We start from the raw sequence: 17,884 nt of genomic DNA, 5'->3' as shown, positions 1-17,884 counted from the left end.
TAAGAGAACCCAATATCTCAATTGGCTGCCGTTATTCAACCCAAAAATACACACACACACATACGTATATGTACACACACACGTCTACATATATGCACACACACATATACGTATTTGTGCGCGTGTACATATACGTATATGTGTGTGCGTGTATCCTAATTCCTAAAAAATCCTTGAAGATTACGATACAATTTTTTTTGATAACGGTCATTGTCGGGACAGCTTGTGCACAACTGGACTACTCTATCGGGTATCTACTACCTCCCACAAGCACATGTACCGGATAATCGGATAACTCTGTCCGCCAAAACTTAAAACTTAGGTAGACGGGAGGAAAGTAACCCAGTATTTTGTCTCTGCCCGCATTTTAACCCTGGTTTCCAAAGTTTGCACCTACTTTATTGACCATTAGACTATTTGTTACTATATAATATACACATAATTTTTTTTTTCTAATAACATGCATTGAAGTTGAACAAATCTTTTTGTCCTCTAAATTTCTCAAAATATTGTTACCAAAGGGGAACGGTATGTTTATGCAAGATTGATGAGTTTTTTTTTGATGAAGTTAAAAATGTGTTCGGTTACATGAAGTCAAAATAAGGGAGTTTTATAATTGTTGAAGATATATTCAACTAAATAAAAGTGTGTCTTTTCTAACAGCTTTGGCTTTTAGACGAGGCATTCACATATTTCAATATGGTATCTAAGCTTGAGTTCAAGTTTCACCAACACCCTTCATTAGGAAATTTTTTCACTTACTTGACCCATCAAAAGAATTCGACTGCTCATGAGGGGGGTTGTTGAAGATATGATTAACTAAATAAAAGTGTATCCTCTCTAAGCGTTTGGCTTTTAAATGAGGCGGTCACCACACTTCAACAAGAGCATTGAAACCAGGGGTGGCAGTGGTGGTGATGCTTTATCCTTTCAGGGTGGGCTAAAAGTTAAACTAAGTGGATTATCATCCAAATTTCATGTTACTAAGGAGATCTCATGGGAGGTCTCTATTTTTGTCTCTAATTTTCAAGATGCCTTCTTGGCATGTTTTTTTTAACTGAGTTTAACTGTTGTTTTTTGAATGTCTGATGGTAGGGACTTTATACTTGATCAAAAGTGAAACGCACAGTGGATTGCTAGCGTCCTTGTTCAAAATTTTGATGCTTTTGTTATCATCCACACCGTAAGAGTCTCTAATCTAAATACGGCCTTTAATTTTCTTCTATCTTGGCATTCAGTTATATTAGCTCTTATCTTCACTACTCCTTTCTGGAAGATATTAATATCGGTAGAAACAGAAGCACTATGTCCAGTTGACTTGATAGAGTTTGGTGAACACAAGTGTATTAAAAAGATGAAAGCACAAAGGTTCATACTATCAGTGCCAAGTTGATTTGAGAGGCAGGGGTTCAATTTCTAGTGCTTTGATTTAGCTAAATGTTTCTCTAGTACTTTTATTTTTGAGCAATAAGGACTGTAAAGATATAGGAAAAAGAAATATTTATAAGACAGATCAACAAGTACACATCATCCATGAACTAACTCAGGCATCGAGCAATAAACTAATTATTGGGACCCTCATGCAGTGGCGAATGCAGGATCTTTCATAATCGGTGGCGACATTTATACGAGGAAAAAAGATAAACAAACCACTTTAATGAACATCAAATTATTATATCACTTTAGTAAACATGAGGAGCCTTGGCTTTGTTGTAGGTAGGGTTTGATTCTGCTCCACCTATTGTTTTTAGCACAAAAAAGGCTAGCTCAATATTTGCAAAAAGAATTTCCAGGTTGAGGTTCGAGTTCCAACCTCAAGAAGCCAAATGATGCGCTTAACTAGTGGATCAGGAAGCTTTGTTCGGTCAAGTGGTATCACTTTCATTTATCTCTAAATTTCAAATATATAACATACGTACGTACATATATGTATGTATGTTCGTATGTATGTATGTATGTATGTATGTATGTATGTATGTATGTTGGCTCTAACTTCAGTTTGACTTTGATAGAATGAAAGTTTGAGGAGAAAAAATTCTTATATTCAATGAATTAAATCTGTACAAGAGTCATGAATTTATACAAAAAAGAGTTCTACAAAAGATGGTAACAATCCCTTGACTCAAAGAGATTGCTGATTTCAAGGGATTTTCTGTTTAACCATTTTCCTAAAAATATCCACACCTATATCTCTTAAAGATCATACATATCTGATAAAATCAGAATCTTTTATCTTTTTTCCTTTAATTCTACACTCCCACTCAAGTTGGTACATAGATATCAATCATGCCCAACTTGCTAACTAGAGATTCAAACTGTGGCTTGAATAGTCCCTTAGTGAGAATATCGGCTATCTGTTGAGAAGTCTGAACAAAGGGCATGCAGATTACTCCATCTTCAACCTTTTCTTTTATGAAATGTCTATCTATCTCAACATGTTTTGTTCTATCATGTTGAATTGGATTGTGACAATTCTGATTGCAGCTTTGTTGTCACAATATAGTCTCATAGGCATTGTAACAAGCCTTCTCAGCTCCTCTAAAATTCTCCTGAGCCAAATTATCTCACATACTCCATTGGCCATAGCACGGAATTCTGCTTCTTCACTACTCCGGGCTACCACATTCTGCTTTTTGCTCCTCCAGGTTACAAGATTACCCAATACATAGGTACAATACCCAGAGGTAGACCTTCTGTCTGAGATCGGGCCTGCCCAATTAGCGTCTGTATAAGCTTCAATCCTTTGATGTACACCTTTTCCAAAGAATAATCCTTTCACACTGGTGAACCTTTAAGGTATCTTAATATCCTATAAACTGCCTCCAATTGTTCTTCACGAGGAGAATGCATAAATTGACTTATCAAACTTACTGTGAAAGCTATATCTGGTCTTGTATGTGATAAATAGATAAGCTTTCCAACTAGTCTTTGATATTGTCCTACGTCCACCGGTTTTCCCTCCATCCCAAAAAGTTGGGATCTATTGGAGTTTCTGCTGGGCGACATCCGCTCATCCCAGTTTCGTCAAGTCAAGTACATACTTACGTTGAGAAACTGCAAGTCCTCTTTTTGATCTAGCTACCTCCATACCTAAGAAGTATTTCAATAGTCCGAGATCTTTGATTTAAAATTCTGAGGCTAGTTTCTTCTTCAAGGCTTCTATTTCTATTGAGTCATCCCCTGTTAGAATTATGTCGTCCACGTACACTATTAAAACTGCTATCTTCCCTTCTTTTGGGTGCTTTGTGAACATTGTATGGTCTGCTTGTCCCTGAGCATATCCCTGCTTCCTCACAAACTCGGTGAATCTTTCAAACCATGCTCTCAGAGACTGCTTTAGCCCATATAAAGATTTCCTCAATTTACAAACTCTCGAGCCATACCTGTTTTCAAATCCTGGAGGAGGGTCCATGTAGACTTCTTCCAATAAGTCGCCATTAAGGAATGCATTCTTTACATCAAGTTGTTGAAGAGGCCAGTCCAAGTTCACTGCAATTGTCAGAAACTCGAATAGTATTTAGTTTTGCCACCGGCGCAAATGTCTCCAGATAGTCAATCCCGTAGGTTTGTATAAAACCTTTGGCTACCAGACGTGCCTTATATCTCTCTAAGGACCCATCTGATCTGAACTTTACTGTGAACACCCATTTTGCAACCAACAGTCTTCTTTTCCTATGGCAAATCTACTACCTCCCACGTTTTATTTTTTTCAAGAGCCATCATTTCTTCAAGAATTGCTTCCTTCCACTTGGGAACTTTTAGAGCATCCTGAACATTTCTTGGAATTTCCACGCTAGATAATTGTGAGCAGAAAACAGAGAACTTTTGGGAAAGATTTTTAAAAGACACAAAATTGGATATGGGATACTTTGCACCATGTCTGACACCTTTCCTCAAGGCAATGGGAAGGTCAAGATCACTAGAATCGGACTGGACAGGACTAGACTCGGATAAGTTTATAGGGGAGTTATCTTGAGGATTTGTAGAATCTTGGGGTTTAGATCCTTGACAGTGCCAAGTAGTTCCAGTTTCATGTCTTTGATTATTGCTCCTTCTCGAGTAGACAATAAGCTCTTTTGTACCTGTTTGATCATTTGCTTTATTTGTATCAACGTCATGATTTTTTCTTAAAGATTTAGATTCCAGATTTTCACTATTTAAAACATCTAATTCCGGTGATAAAACACTAAAGTCCTTATCTGAATAAATTCTATAATCTGATTCTTTCCTAGGTTCAGAAAGAGCGAATCTTCTCTTAATTTCTCCCCCTGAGGATGAGACTTAAAATATGGTTCAGACCAGTGTTTTAAAAGGCGTGGGCGTAAGGCGAGGCGTTTTACATATGCCTCAGCGGGGCGTAAGCCCCATAGGTATTTAGTTTTTAATATTTTATAAAATAATATAATGACAGTAAATATTTATAAACAGTTAAAATTGCATAAATATTGAAGAAAACTATATATATGTGTGTTCCATCCCCACAAAAAACTAATCAAAATAATCTATTATACGTTACTTACAAGCACAAGTAATTTGAGTCAAAAAATAAAGTTTTCTATATGGAGGAATAAAAAGTATGATTAACTTGCAATTTAAACTTTGAATTTGCTGCTATGAAGAAGAATGTAGTTCTCTTTGTATTTGTAAAAAAAAATTAAATATTCGTTGCTTTTGGGAGATATTAGCAGACTAGCGGAAAAGATAAAAAATTGAGAAAACCATGAATTAGGGCTTAAATCAATAAAAAAGGTCTTTACTTTTAAATTTAATACTTTTGAGTTCCTTTTTAAACCTTTTGAGTAATTACCAAACTGACTTTTGAGAATTTGGGTATTATATGAAAGACTAATTCAACAAATTTTGTTTTAATTTGAAAAAGTCTCTGGGGCTTACTCCTTACTAAAAAAATGCGCCCCGAACGCCCGGGCGTACGCCTCTTGAGACTTTCGCCCCACACCATCGCCCCGGGGCGTTTTTGGTACGCCTCGCCCCGGGGCTCGCCCCAGAACGCCTTTTAAAACAAAGGTTCAGACTCAAAGAAGGTTACATAAATCGTAGTGAATATTTTTCTCTTATGTGGATCGTAACACTTTACCCCTTCTGATTTGGTGCATATCCCACAAACACACATTTTTTTGGCTCTAGGATCTAATTTCCCTTCGAGTTCGGTTATGAATAAAAGAAGTACATCCAAAAACTTTCAAAGGTAAATCATTCATCAACCTAGAAGAAGGAAAAGTCTCCTGAAAAACACTTAGGGGTGTCTTGAACTGTAAAACTTTTGAAGGCAAGTAACCTCCAAGAGATGTTTGTTTTTTCTCTCTGCAACCCCATTTTGTTGGGGAGAATCTGGACACGATCTTTGTTGTACTATGCCTTTTTCTATGAAAAAATCCCCTAATGCTTCATTAAGGTATTCTCTTCCATTGTCACTCCTAAATATTTGTATCTTCACTTGAAATTGTGTTTCAATCATAGTATAAAACATTCTAAAGATCTTTTTGACTTCAGATTTGTCTTTCAATAAGTATATCCAACTAAGTCTCGTATGATCATCAATAAAGCTTACAAACCATTTTTTCCCTGTCATGGTAGGAATCCTAGATGGTCCCCAAACATCACTGTGAATTAGGAGAAAAGGTTTAGTAGCTTTATATGACTTAAATGGGAAAGAGGTTCGGTGATGCTTCGCAATTTCACAAACTTCACAATTGAAAAGAGATGGACTTTAATTATTAAATAAACTCGGAAACAAATATTTTAAATAGAAAAAACTAGGATGTCCCAACCTATAATGCCAAAGCATAACATTATTACAAATACAATTAGAGTTCAAACAGGTACTTGGAGATTGAAAACTAAAATTAGATCTATCCTCGAAGACCTAATGAACTTCACTTTCTCTAGCACTGCCAATCGTCTTCCCCGAGATTGGTTCCTGAAATTCACAACGGGAAGAATAAAATATGGCACGACAACGAAGGGCACGGACAAGTTTACTTACTGATAATAAATTACATGATAACTTAGGAACATGAAGAACATCATGTAGGACAAGACGGGGTGAAATTTTAACTGTCCCCACCCCAGCTACTGTCGAGAGTGAACCATCTGCCACCCGAATCTTTTTATTTCCTGCAGATGGGACATATGTGGAAAAAGATTGGGAACAACTGGTCATATAATCAGTTGCTCCGGAATCAACAATTTAAGGGAATTTTCGCAGGGTACTACTACCAAGGAAGACTGAGGGTAGGATACCTCTTTGGACAAATGAGCAAGATGGTTGGCTTGGAGTGCTTTCACCTTGAATTTGTGGAGATTACAACTCTAACTGTTCCTTTTTGAACTGAGGTAAATCTGAAGTAGTCTGTTGGCCCTTGTCATCCCCGAAAACCTGCAATGCTCGATTGTCAAGTGGCTGGCCAAATCGACCATCATTCCCTTTTTCTTCCAATTTGGAGGTTTCCAGCATGTCTCTTTTGTGTGCCATGGTTTCCTGCAATGCTCACACCAAGTTTTTTTCTTTTTATCCCCTTCAGTTTCGTTTCTTACTATAGCTAGCGCAGAGTTTTCTAGCATTTTGAAATCTTAATCTGAATTTGGTTTTAGCATCACCTTCCTCCTACTTTTTTCTCTCCTTATCTCCGAAAAAGCTTCCCTAAGAGTTGGCAATGGTTTCTTTCCTAAAATCCGGGATCTAACCTCATCATACTCCTTATTTAACCTAGCCAAAAATAAATACACACGATCATTTTCTTCTTTTTTCATGAACCTAACACTATCGGTTGGACAACCCCACTCATCATTATAGCATTGATCTAACTCTTGTCAAAGAGACATCATCTCATTATAAAAATCAGTAACCTCATGCTCACCTTGTCTAGACTTCCACAGTTTTATTTTTATCTCAAAGATTTATGCAAATTTTGTTCTAAATCTGAGTAAGTTTCTCTCAGCCTCCCAAATATCTTTTGTTGTGGGAAGGAAAAGGTAAGGTTTACCTACAGATGGCTCCATAGAATTAATTAGCGCATTGATGAGTGAATTGTCAGACTTCCACGTGCTTACTTTTGAATCTTCGGCTTTTGGCCGTTTAGTTTCTCCCGTCAAATACCCCATTTTTCCTCTTCCATCTATAGCCAGTTTAACGGACTGAGCCCATTCCAGATAATTCTGTCCATTCAGCTTGTGGACAGGTAACTGGAATGAGTAATTTGATGTATCTCTGCTTAGGCTCATGATGGCCTGAGTTGAATCTGCAGCAGCAGTCTCTTTCATGGCTCTGATACCATGAAAGTTTGAGGAGAAAAAATTCTTATATTCAATGATTTAAATCTGTACAAGAGTCATGAATTTATACAAAAAAGAGTTCTACAAAAGATGGTAACAATCCCTTGACTCAAGGAGATTCCTGATTTCAAGGGATTTTCTGTTTAACCATTTTCCTAAAAATATCTACACCTATATGTCCTAAAGATCATACAAATCTGATAAAATCATAATCTTTTATCTTTTTTCCTTTAATTCTACATAAAAGTTGAAAGATAATGATGAAGAGATGATAATAATGAAGATAATGAATAGAGATGAAGTTAATAATAACGAAGAGATGAACAGATGATGAGGGGAAGATGAAGAAGAGAGCAGGCTTGCGCTAGCTGCTATGAACACTGCAATTACTAACAAATGCGATTGGTCGAGAATTTTAGGAGAGAAAGGAAAGTGGTGGGTAGAGGTGACCATTTAAGCATTCAATCAAAGGACCTGTGACATAAATTAGGAATAACTTTCCATTTCTTCACTTCAGTGTGGAGAGGTGAAGGAGTCTAAAGTTAAAATCGACCTACTCCACGCCTTACAATATGATATTTACCAATCTGGATGAAGTGATTAGTTTTTTTTTTCAGTATCGGGATGAAGTGATTAGTGAAAAGGACCAATAACAGTCAAGAAAGATTTTTGTCTTTTTGGAGAAAAATCAAAGCTTGAATATTGCATAGTGTAGAGAAACAAGGTGAGGGACTGGGATGGAATGTTTAGAGAAGAAACATGGAAGAGGAGGTCACTATAAAAAGAGAAAGCAGACGGATCCAGAGATAGTTTATAATAAGGTGCTCTAGAGCCCTTCTAATTATTGTTTCTTCGAAATATGGTAATTGACCCCAATTTTTTTTACTTTGCTCTAACCCTTCTGCCTCAAATAGCAACTAACCCCTTCCTTCTACAAGTTTTCCATCAGAACGACATCACGTCTAGTGCATAATAGCATTCTTAGAACAGCATCATGTTTGGTGTATAATAGCATATTCACCATCACTATGATTACTTCTTTTCCTATAATAAACCAACTTCATTGAGCAACAACGTTTTATAATCCTTGTGTTTTTTCTCTTCTATCTAATTTTACCCGTTGCACTCTATCCTTCTTAGCTTCCTGTCCAGACATTCAATCTATTTCGTCTACCATTTTGTCTTCTGTTATCCTTCTTTGGTATCTCATTTTGTTTTTCTCCATTCCTTTTTCTTCATGTTCAGCAGTGGGAAGGAGGGAGAGGTGCTTGGGATGACATCTAATGCTGACTGGATGGAGGTTGGAAAGAGGAGTGTGTAAGAAGATTGTGTGCTGAGGCAAAGCAAGAAGGTGTGGGCGTAGAGTATAAGACATAAAAGAAGATAGTAGGAGGGTGGAGCTGGGTGGCTGCAGAGGTGGGGAGAAAGGGGGTGCTTCTGTTTGGGGGGGTTGGGGGGGAGTGAGTTGGAGGGGAGAGCGCACTAGGCTTACCAGCTGGGTGATGGAAGAAATAGAAAAGAGAGGAACTAAGAAAAGCTGGGGAAGGGAAAGACTAGTGAAAATATCTTGTTTGTCCTCTTATCGAAACCAAATTGGAGTATCAAACTGCCACTCCCCGACCGAGAGGGAGAAGTCTGCTAAGCTAAGACTTATATGCATGAGGTCCTTCTATGAAAATTTATGGACTTAATTTAAGGGTGGTTTTGAAATATTTGTATTGTTTATATGTACCATAGACATTGATATTTATCAAAATGTATTTAGTGTCTAACCTGGCAATTTTGAGGGCCTTATAATCTATAATTATTTGGTTCAGGAGTTCAGTGTTGATGTTATTCTTTATTTAATGTGCAGGTGTGAACATTTGAAGTGTAGGAAATTAAAGTGGGTTTTTATTTTATTTTATAAAAAAATAATCTCTATGAAGATGTTTTGATTGACGAGACGCAAGGCAGAGTTAACGCGAGACTGGAGGTTTGGAGACAGACCCTGGAGTCCAAAGGTTTCAAATTGAGTAGGACCAAGACTGAGTACTTAGAGTGCAAGTTCAGTGACGAAACTGAGGGTGCGGACGTGGAAGTGAGGCTTGATACACAAGTAATCCATAAGAGAGCTAGTTTCAAGTACCTTGGGTCTATTATCCAAGGAAATGAGGAGATTGATGAGGATGTTACTCATCGTATTGGAGAGGGGTGGATGAAATGGAGACTCGCATCCGGTGTTTTATGTGATAAGAATGCGCCACCTAAACTTAAGGGTAAGTTTTATAGAGTGGTTGTCAGACCTACCATGTTGTATAGAGCAGAGTGTTGGCCAGTCAAGAACTCTCATGTCCAAAAGACGAAGGCAGCGGAAATGAGGATGTTGAGATGGATTTGCGGACATACCAGGATTGATAAGATTAGAAATGAAGATATTCGGGAGAAGGTAGGCGTAGCCTCGGTAGAGGACAAGATGGGAGAAGCGAGGTTTAGGTGGTTTGGGCATGTGAAGAGGAGAAGCACAAATGCTCTAGTAAGGAGGTGTGAGAGGTTGGCCTTGGGTGGTCTGAAGCGGGGTAGAGGTAGGCCAAAGAAGTACTGGGGAGAGGTACTTGGTGTTGCTTCAGGTCACTGAGGACATGACCCTTGATAGGAAGAGGTGGAGGTCGAGGATTAGGGTAGAAGGTTAGTAGGTAGTCGAGTGTGTGTCTTCCCCATACCGGTAGTAGTAGTTAGTCAGCCTTGCTTTTCGGTTATTGACAGCCTTGGTTACTACATGTTTTCTTATTGTATTGCTGTTGATAATGCCTGCTCTCTTATTACCCTGTTATGGTTACTGCCTGTTTCTTATTATCTTGCTGGTGGTATTGCTGTTGTTACTGCTTTCTTTTTCTTTCCTTGAGCCGAGGGTCTATCGGAAACATCCTCTCTATCCTCAAAGGTAGGGGTAAGGTCTGTGTACACAATACCCTCCCCAACCCCACTCGTGGGATTATACTGGGTTTGTTGTTGTTGCTATAATCTCTATGAAGATATCTTCCAGAATTTGTATACGCGTCTTAACAATCAATGAATTTCTAATATGTGGAAACTTGCATGTTTCTGTGTGATCCTTTTGCAGGTATTCTAGAATGCCTCGGGAATTGTTGCCAACGGTTCTCTCTTCTATTCAAGCTAGGATTGAAGTAGGCTTTTTGTTCAGAAGTGACCAAAATATCCTATTGGTTAGTCCCAGTGGAGTTATGAGCTGTACATTTTTTATGAACTGCTTATCCAAGGAATGCTGAAAATCATTTATGAGATGTCAATTTACAGGCACCAATGAGTAATCATTTAGATTCAGCTAAACTTTGCCAAAAATGATATCCGAGGAACAACTAGGAATTGTTTGGTTGAATATTGGAGCTTGAGCGATTTATTTCAGTCATGTCTAACCTATTCCATCGTATAGTTCTGTTTGCAAAGTTGTATTTATGTTTTTCTTTTCTTTTTGGGTTTGGTTTTTCTTCAACTTTTTTTGGTGTCTTCTTTATTATTCCCCTCGGTTTTAGAAAGAATGACAGTATTTTCTTATTAGTCCGTTCCAAAAAAGCGTTTTTCTAAATTTGGAAGCAATTTAACTTGAACTTTCCATTTTAACCTAATGACAAGCTTTTATAGTTCTGTTTGCAACGTTGTATTTTTGGCATGTTTAAGCCCACAAACTTCGAAAGTCTTATAGCCACACTAATGTTATGACATATTTAAGACCTTTTCAAAAGTCTCCATTTCTTTCTTAAACTCCGTGCCCAGTCAAACTATGCCATATAAATTGAAACAGCGGGAGTACTTTCTTTTTGAGAAAGGTAACAAGCGAAACAGAGGGAGTAGTTATTTACTTTTTTAAAAAAAGAGGTACTATTGTTTTTCTGATTGCATGTCTAGTTTTATAATCTCTTAAAATCCAAGGCTGTTTAACTTTGTTTGATGCCCATCAACGCACATGAATGACTCCAAAACTTACCTTTCTAATTTTTTTATTTGCATTCGTCTTCAGTTAGATTTACTTAACTGGATTCTTCTGTTTTATAATATCCTCAATCCTAAGGCCGTGTACGGGTTATTGTGTCCATAATATTGGAACTTTGGCACCTTAGTTGTCCATTTCACTTATTGTCTTACCGCTCTTTTGGATTGTGTAAAACTATTATTTTGCATTCACGCATGCACATTTTACCTATGACTATTTAGTGAATTTTCTCAAGTTCTACTGTTACCGTCTCAGACTTACTTCAAAGACTATAACAGAATTTGAGAACCCTAGGTGTTTTAGCCCCCCTATTTGAACAATTAAGTTCTTGAGTTTTCTTTTCACCTGTTAACCCAGTTGAAGAAAATAGTGAAGCACTTTGAAGTCAAATTTCTTTTTAGCCATAGTAAACATTTTCTAACCTTTCTGTTATACTTTTTTTGATAAGATAAAAGTTTATTAATAAAGGTACCAAGAAGGTACTCAAAATTACAACCAAACAAGACAGACCCTACAACAATCTCTAGTTACATATTTCCAAGTGAGTCTAAAAATTCCATATACTGATCAATACTCTCTAGTATATTCCTTTTACACCAAAAAAACAGATTTTGCAAACTAAGGTTCCTGACTCTAGAGATGTGGTTCCTCTTATTCTCGAAACAAGCACTATTCCTCTCTGTCCAAATAGTCCAGAAGACGCATAAAGGGATAGTTCTCCAGATCTGCTTTTGTATCCTTCCAATCCTCTGCCCGTTCCAGCTCTCCAACAAGCTCTTAACATCTGACGGTATAACCCAAGCTACACCTTTCTGTGTTATACTTTTCATTTGGAAACATTCCCAGATTCTTCTTTCTCAAATTTGTTACAGTATGCAATATTAAAAGCTCCATTGGACATATTCTGTTGATATATACCCTCTATTACTCTTTAAATGCATCATCTGAAATCCAACGAAAGTTGAGACAGACAGCTTCATGAAGCAATTAGTTGAGCTTCTCGTTGTTTTAAAATCTACTGAAACTGATGTTAGAGTAACTCTGTAACAATATATTACCGAACAAAAAACAAAAGTGTCTATGTAGCTGTGTTATTCAAATGCATGGTTTTGTCTGCAGGCGACAGCAATCAACTGCTTGAGTGCAGCCTTGTCAGTCTCACCATTTTCAGTTGAAGTCAGAGACATGCTTATGGCAGAAGTATCAGCAGGTAGTCTCATTGTTCCCTTGGCTGAATAATCAGTACAACAATCTGCATGGGTTCAGGTTGTAACTACTGTAGTAAGCTTTATTACTGTATATTATATTGATCAAGAGCTTTACATTGGAGGCTATCTAATTTGTCAAAATGTTGGAAATTCTGTTTTAAGTAAGACAGTGCAAGTGGTTCCTAAACTAATTTGTTAGTTAAACCTCTACCCTGGCTAAAATGTGTATGCTAACATAGGATATTGCTTGGGAAATCCTAATTGTTTTTTAAATAATTTCAGTGAACTGGCTGATTATGGATCCAACTATTGATAGTATGCCTCTATATTTGGCCTTTCAGGTTTCATCAGTTCTCAATCGAAGTCGGGCATTTTGTCTACGTTGTTTCGATATTGTGAACCAGGAGTAAGCCCGTCTGTGGGTTTTGAGGCACTTCAGGTAATTGATCAGTCAATCCAGAAAGTGGTTCACCGCTGATTTAGGTTTTCTTGGCTGTATGAAGTTCTACCAATTCTGCGCCCTTTTTTTCCCATCTTTTGTTTAATTTATGGTCTGCTATAATTTTACTTAATAAATACAGAGTAAAACAGAGATGGTTGATAAAAGTAAGTAGTTGTAACAGTAGGATATCCTAAAGAAAACTTTAGTTGAGTGCATTGAAATGTTTCTGTTTCATACTTTTTCTAGGCCGTCAGATCTGTGGCACACAACTATCCTAGCGTGATTGTCTTGTGTTGGGAAAAGGTTTCCCTTTTAGTTCATGGATTCTTGACTTTCTCTCCTGAGACGAGGTCGTGGAGGGACAATGTTGGAAACTTAAATGAGCCAATTGGAGAAAAAGTCATAACCGCTTCAATCAAGGTGAGATGCCTGCTTATGTTTTGGTTTTTCTTTCCCCTTTTTGTGCTTCTTTTATCCTGCTTTGTGCTACACTAGGGGTCTGAAAGCACCGTGGCTTTATATTCTTTGAACACAAAGTTCTTATTTTTCTTTTTTCTATTTTTGTTTGGGGGTGTCGGTGGGGGCTGGTAAGTGGCATCTTGTTGTCAATTGGCAATTAATTCCTTTTGAAGCAATTGTTTCCTGCAATCGGATGAAAACAAAATGAAAAGTCAACAGGAATTAGGTGACTTATCCCAATCCTATCTGTCCCTGAAATTTACCGTGATTCAAATAGCTTATGGAGCTAGAGTAAAAGATTATATATCTTCTTTATGGGTTATCACTTCATTGTGCGATGCAACGTTTAGGTAATATTCACTTTTGATATTTTTTTTTGAGAAGGTAACATATTTGTATATTAATAATAACTATACAAAGGGTGTGTAGTCCCCCATATTTACAAGGAAGAAGAGAGGCAAAACAATTCCTAATCCTTTGTCTTCTCACAAGGATTCTAGTACATCAAAAGTAGATTCAGGATCTTCTAACTATTTTTGCTTACAACAAAAACAACTCCTATTCACTTTTGATTTTTCTTAAAATCATTATTCACATTTGTTGTACATTTCAGGAAAAAAATAGGGCGTCTATTTGTTTTCTTAAGCTATTAGTGGCTTTTTAACATACTTGATTGCTCGAGTCGAGAGAATAATTGTCTATTATTTCTCTTTGACGATAAGGTATTTTATTGTGACAAAAACATAGGAAGAATCGCAGATTCAAGGTGTATATGCATAAGCAAGATGGCAAAGAGGGTCCCATCTGAGAAATTAGTTTTAACAAGTAGTTCCCAGCTGAGAAGTTCAACCAAATATCTATGCAAATAGGGATATCATGGGCGTTCCAAAAATATATGTAGGGGAAGAAAGACAACCTCTGAAACTGGAGGAAAATAGTTTCATATCTATCAAGCACTCTTATTTTCCGTTATCTTCTCTCCAACATTGTCAATTTACTTCCGGTGAATGCTTGTTTTCTGTTTCTCGTGACTCTTCAAACTTTCCAACGATTAACTCCCAACAATTTGAAGACCAAAAACTGTTCTATGGCTATTCTGCAATGTATTAGAATGTGGTTACAGTTTTACCTTCTTTGCACATGAAGCACCAAAACACCGGAAAGTTCTCGTTCTTAGATTTTCAGCTGTTAATATGGCACACCATGCACTCAATACAAGAAATTTCGTTTGTAGGGGTTTCCTGCACTTTAAACTTGACCTAGGAAACAGTCCTGATAATTCTTTTTAGTGAAGCTCTATAGGACTCTACTGTGAGGATTCTCTTGCTTGGCCCCTTCCCAATTCAGGTGCTCTTTTACCTTTCCTTGACAGTTAGGATGAGCAATGGAAAAAGCTGTTTAATGTGCTCCAGCAATAGAATTCCTATTTGCTAGGGTCCGATTGCCTTTTCTTGTTAATATGGCGTTTGGTAGTTGCATATTTTAGATTCCAGGTTGCACATGCTCTTGGCTTTCTTTCAAAAAATTTCATGGTCTACTCCCTTATAATTTTTTCCTCCTGCAATTCCGGTTGTGTTACAAGAATACGATAATCATTCTCTTCCCATTCTGCTAGTCAGCAAATAATGTAAGACTGTATGCTTATCGGAGCAAAGGGCAAAGCAAAATGCACAGATGTAGATTTTGAGAAGAAGAAAAGACTTCTTATATTTTTTGTGTGTTTACATCCATGAGCCAGGGAATATATACAAAGCTCCTAATGCTAATTAAGGAAATAAAATAAATCTATACAATCAATCCAACTATCAAATCAAATCAAATAAAATCAGATCTCCTAAATATAATCAAATCTCCTGAAATCATGCTAATCAATACTCCTAGATCAAATATTTTTGAATCATGCTAATCAACACTCCTTGAACCATGCTAATCAACATTCCCCCTCAAGTTGGTGTAAAGATGTCGCACATGCCCAACTTGCAACTCAAAGTATGGAAAGTTCGCTTGTTGAGACTTTTGGTAAGCACATCAGCTAGCTGTTTTTCCGATGGCACATGAAACAAACTTAAGACACCAGTTGTAATTTTTTCTTTGATGAAGTGTCGATCAATTTCCACATGCTTTGTTCGATCATGCTGGACTGGATTATGAGCTATACTGATGGCATCCTTATTGTCACAGTACAAGGAAAGTTTTTCTTTTTCAGACAATCTCAATTACTGTAGTAGCTCTTGTAGCCAAAGCAGTTCGCAACCCTAGGCCACAACTGTATATTCTGCCTCCGCACTTGATCTAGCAACTACACTTTGCTTCTTGCTTCTCCAACTAACCAAGTTTTCTCCTATGAGCGTACAATAACCAGATGTTGATCTTCTGTCATCTAGAGATCCAGCCCAATCCGCATCTGTAAAGGCTTCTATTTGGAGGTGATCATGTTTGGAGAAAAGTAGACCTTTCCCTGGAACAGACTTCAGATACCGCAAAATGTGAAAGATAGCTTGCATATGAGAATCTCGGGGATCATGTATGAACTAATTCACCAGGCTAACTGAATAGGCTATGTCTGGTCTAGTGTGGGAGATATAAATGAGTCTAACAACCAATCTTTGATATCTTTCCTTATCAACCGGCTCTCCAACTCCGCTTTGTAACTTGTGATTGTTTTCAATGGGCGATTTTGCGGATCTAGCAACCTCAATTCCGAAGAAGTACTGCAATTCTCCTAGATTCTTGATCTCAAATTCATGTGCCAACAACTTCTTCAATCGGGCCATCTCCTCTTTGTCATCTCCTGTCATTACTATGTCATCAACATAAACTATGAGAAGAGTGAGTTTACCCGTTTGATGTCTTATGAAGAGGGTGTGATCAACATTGCTTTGTTGGTAATCGAAGGAGATCATTGCTTTGCTGAATTTATCAAACCAAACTCTGGGGGATCGCTTCAGTCCGTACAAGGCTTTCTTTAATCTGCATACCTTTCCTTGACTCTCTGCAGTATCAAATCCAAGAGGAATCTTCATATACACCTCTTCTTCTAAGTCTCCATGAAGAAATGCATTCTTCACATCAAACTGTTGCAAGTCCCAATCAAGATTAGCTGCACAAGACAAAAGAATTCTAATAGTGTTTATCTTAGCAAGAGGGGAAAATGTCTCTTGATAATCCACTCCATAGGTCTGAGTGAATCCCTTAGCCACCATTCTTGCTTTGAATCTTTCTATTGAGCCATCAGCTTTGAGCTTCACTACCAATCTCGTGGTGGTGACAAGTTCCCAAGTCTCATTTTTTGACAAGGTCTTCATTTCTTCAATCATAGTTTGCTTCCATTTAGGGTCTGCAAAAGCTTCCCTCCAATTCTGGGGAATAGACACAGAAGTAATAGACAAGGCAAAGGCTATATTGGAGGGAGACAAAGAATTATAGGAGACAAAATTAGATAAATGGTATTTGGTGGTGCAAGATTTGACTTTTTTTCTGTGAGCAATAGACACATCTAACTCATTAGGAAATGTAGATAACTTACTAGTAGAAGAAGGTTCAGCTTTGGTAGATTGCATGATGGCTTCTTCTACTCTATTTCTCCTTGAGTAAGTTTTCAAATAAGGCCTATCCAAACGCCCAATTGTCTCCCCCTGAATTCTTTCTCCAATTTCACTTTCCCCTTGTGATAATGTCATCAAGAGGTCCAACAATGGAATTAGGTAGAATCACCTCTTCCTCCTTACTGCTCTCCTCTTGAAGAGATGATGAGGTAATATTGAAATAGGGCTCAGATTCTCGAAAGGTAACATCCATGCTAACAAAAGATCTCCTTGACGGAAGATGATAACATTTGTAACCTTCCTGTGTCGGAGAATACCCAATGAAAATATATTTTATAGCTTTAGGATCAAGTTTCCTAGAATTTCTAGTGTGGACAAAGCAAACACACACAAACACCTTTGGAGGAACTGTATATTCATTCTTACCCTTCTAGAGGACTTTGAAAATTGAGGGGTTTAAGTGGCATTATGTTGATAAGATAGGCAGCTACTAGAATACCATCCCCAGTAAGGTTTTGGTAGATGCATGGTGAACATAAGAGATCTTGCTACTTCTGACAGATGCTTATTTTTTCTTTCAGCGACCCCATTTTGTGCACTAGTGTAAGGACAACTAATGTGATGGACTATCCCATTGGACTACAAATAAGCACCAAATCTTTTATCCATGTATTCGCTGCCATTGTCAGTTCTCAAGATTTTTATTGGCATCAAACTGAGTACAAATCATCATATGAAATGACTGAAAACAAGAGAAAACTTCACTTTTGGCTTTTAACAAATATACCCAAGTCATCCTAGTGCAGCAATCAATGAAAGTAAGAAACCATCGACTACCAGACAAAGAAACAATGAATCGTTTGACTTTGAATGCTGAAACCTTGAAAGTAAGGAAGGGCCTCTTTCCATCCATAGAATCTCTTCCTTATGCTAGCACTTTCAGCTA

The 17,884-nt window shown here is 37.4% G+C and overlaps 1 protein-coding gene across 7 annotated transcripts in view; it reads left to right on the top strand.

Annotated features, from left to right (window-relative positions):
• LOC107788403 (uncharacterized) overlaps positions 1-17,884 on the top strand; it is a 43,327-nt gene that overhangs the window by 15,009 nt on the left and 10,434 nt on the right. For all 7 annotated transcript variants that reach the window (XM_016610086.2, XM_016610084.2, XM_075221511.1 and 4 more), the window contains exons 10-14: positions 1,096-1,183; positions 10,397-10,499; positions 12,404-12,494; positions 12,834-12,931; positions 13,181-13,354. In XM_016610086.2, the coding sequence (XP_016465572.1) occupies positions 1,096-1,183; positions 10,397-10,499; positions 12,404-12,494; positions 12,834-12,931; positions 13,181-13,354 (554 nt within the window). The remainder of the gene's footprint in view (positions 1-1,095; positions 1,184-10,396; positions 10,500-12,403; positions 12,495-12,833; positions 12,932-13,180; positions 13,355-17,884) is intronic.

Source organism: Nicotiana tabacum, chromosome 9, assembly GCF_000715075.1.
Source record: "Nicotiana tabacum cultivar K326 chromosome 9, ASM71507v2, whole genome shotgun sequence".
Taxonomy (NCBI): domain Eukaryota; kingdom Viridiplantae; phylum Streptophyta; class Magnoliopsida; order Solanales; family Solanaceae; genus Nicotiana; species Nicotiana tabacum.
Note: the sequence above shows the minus strand (reverse complement) of the source record. Positions and strands in the feature narration are given on the sequence as shown.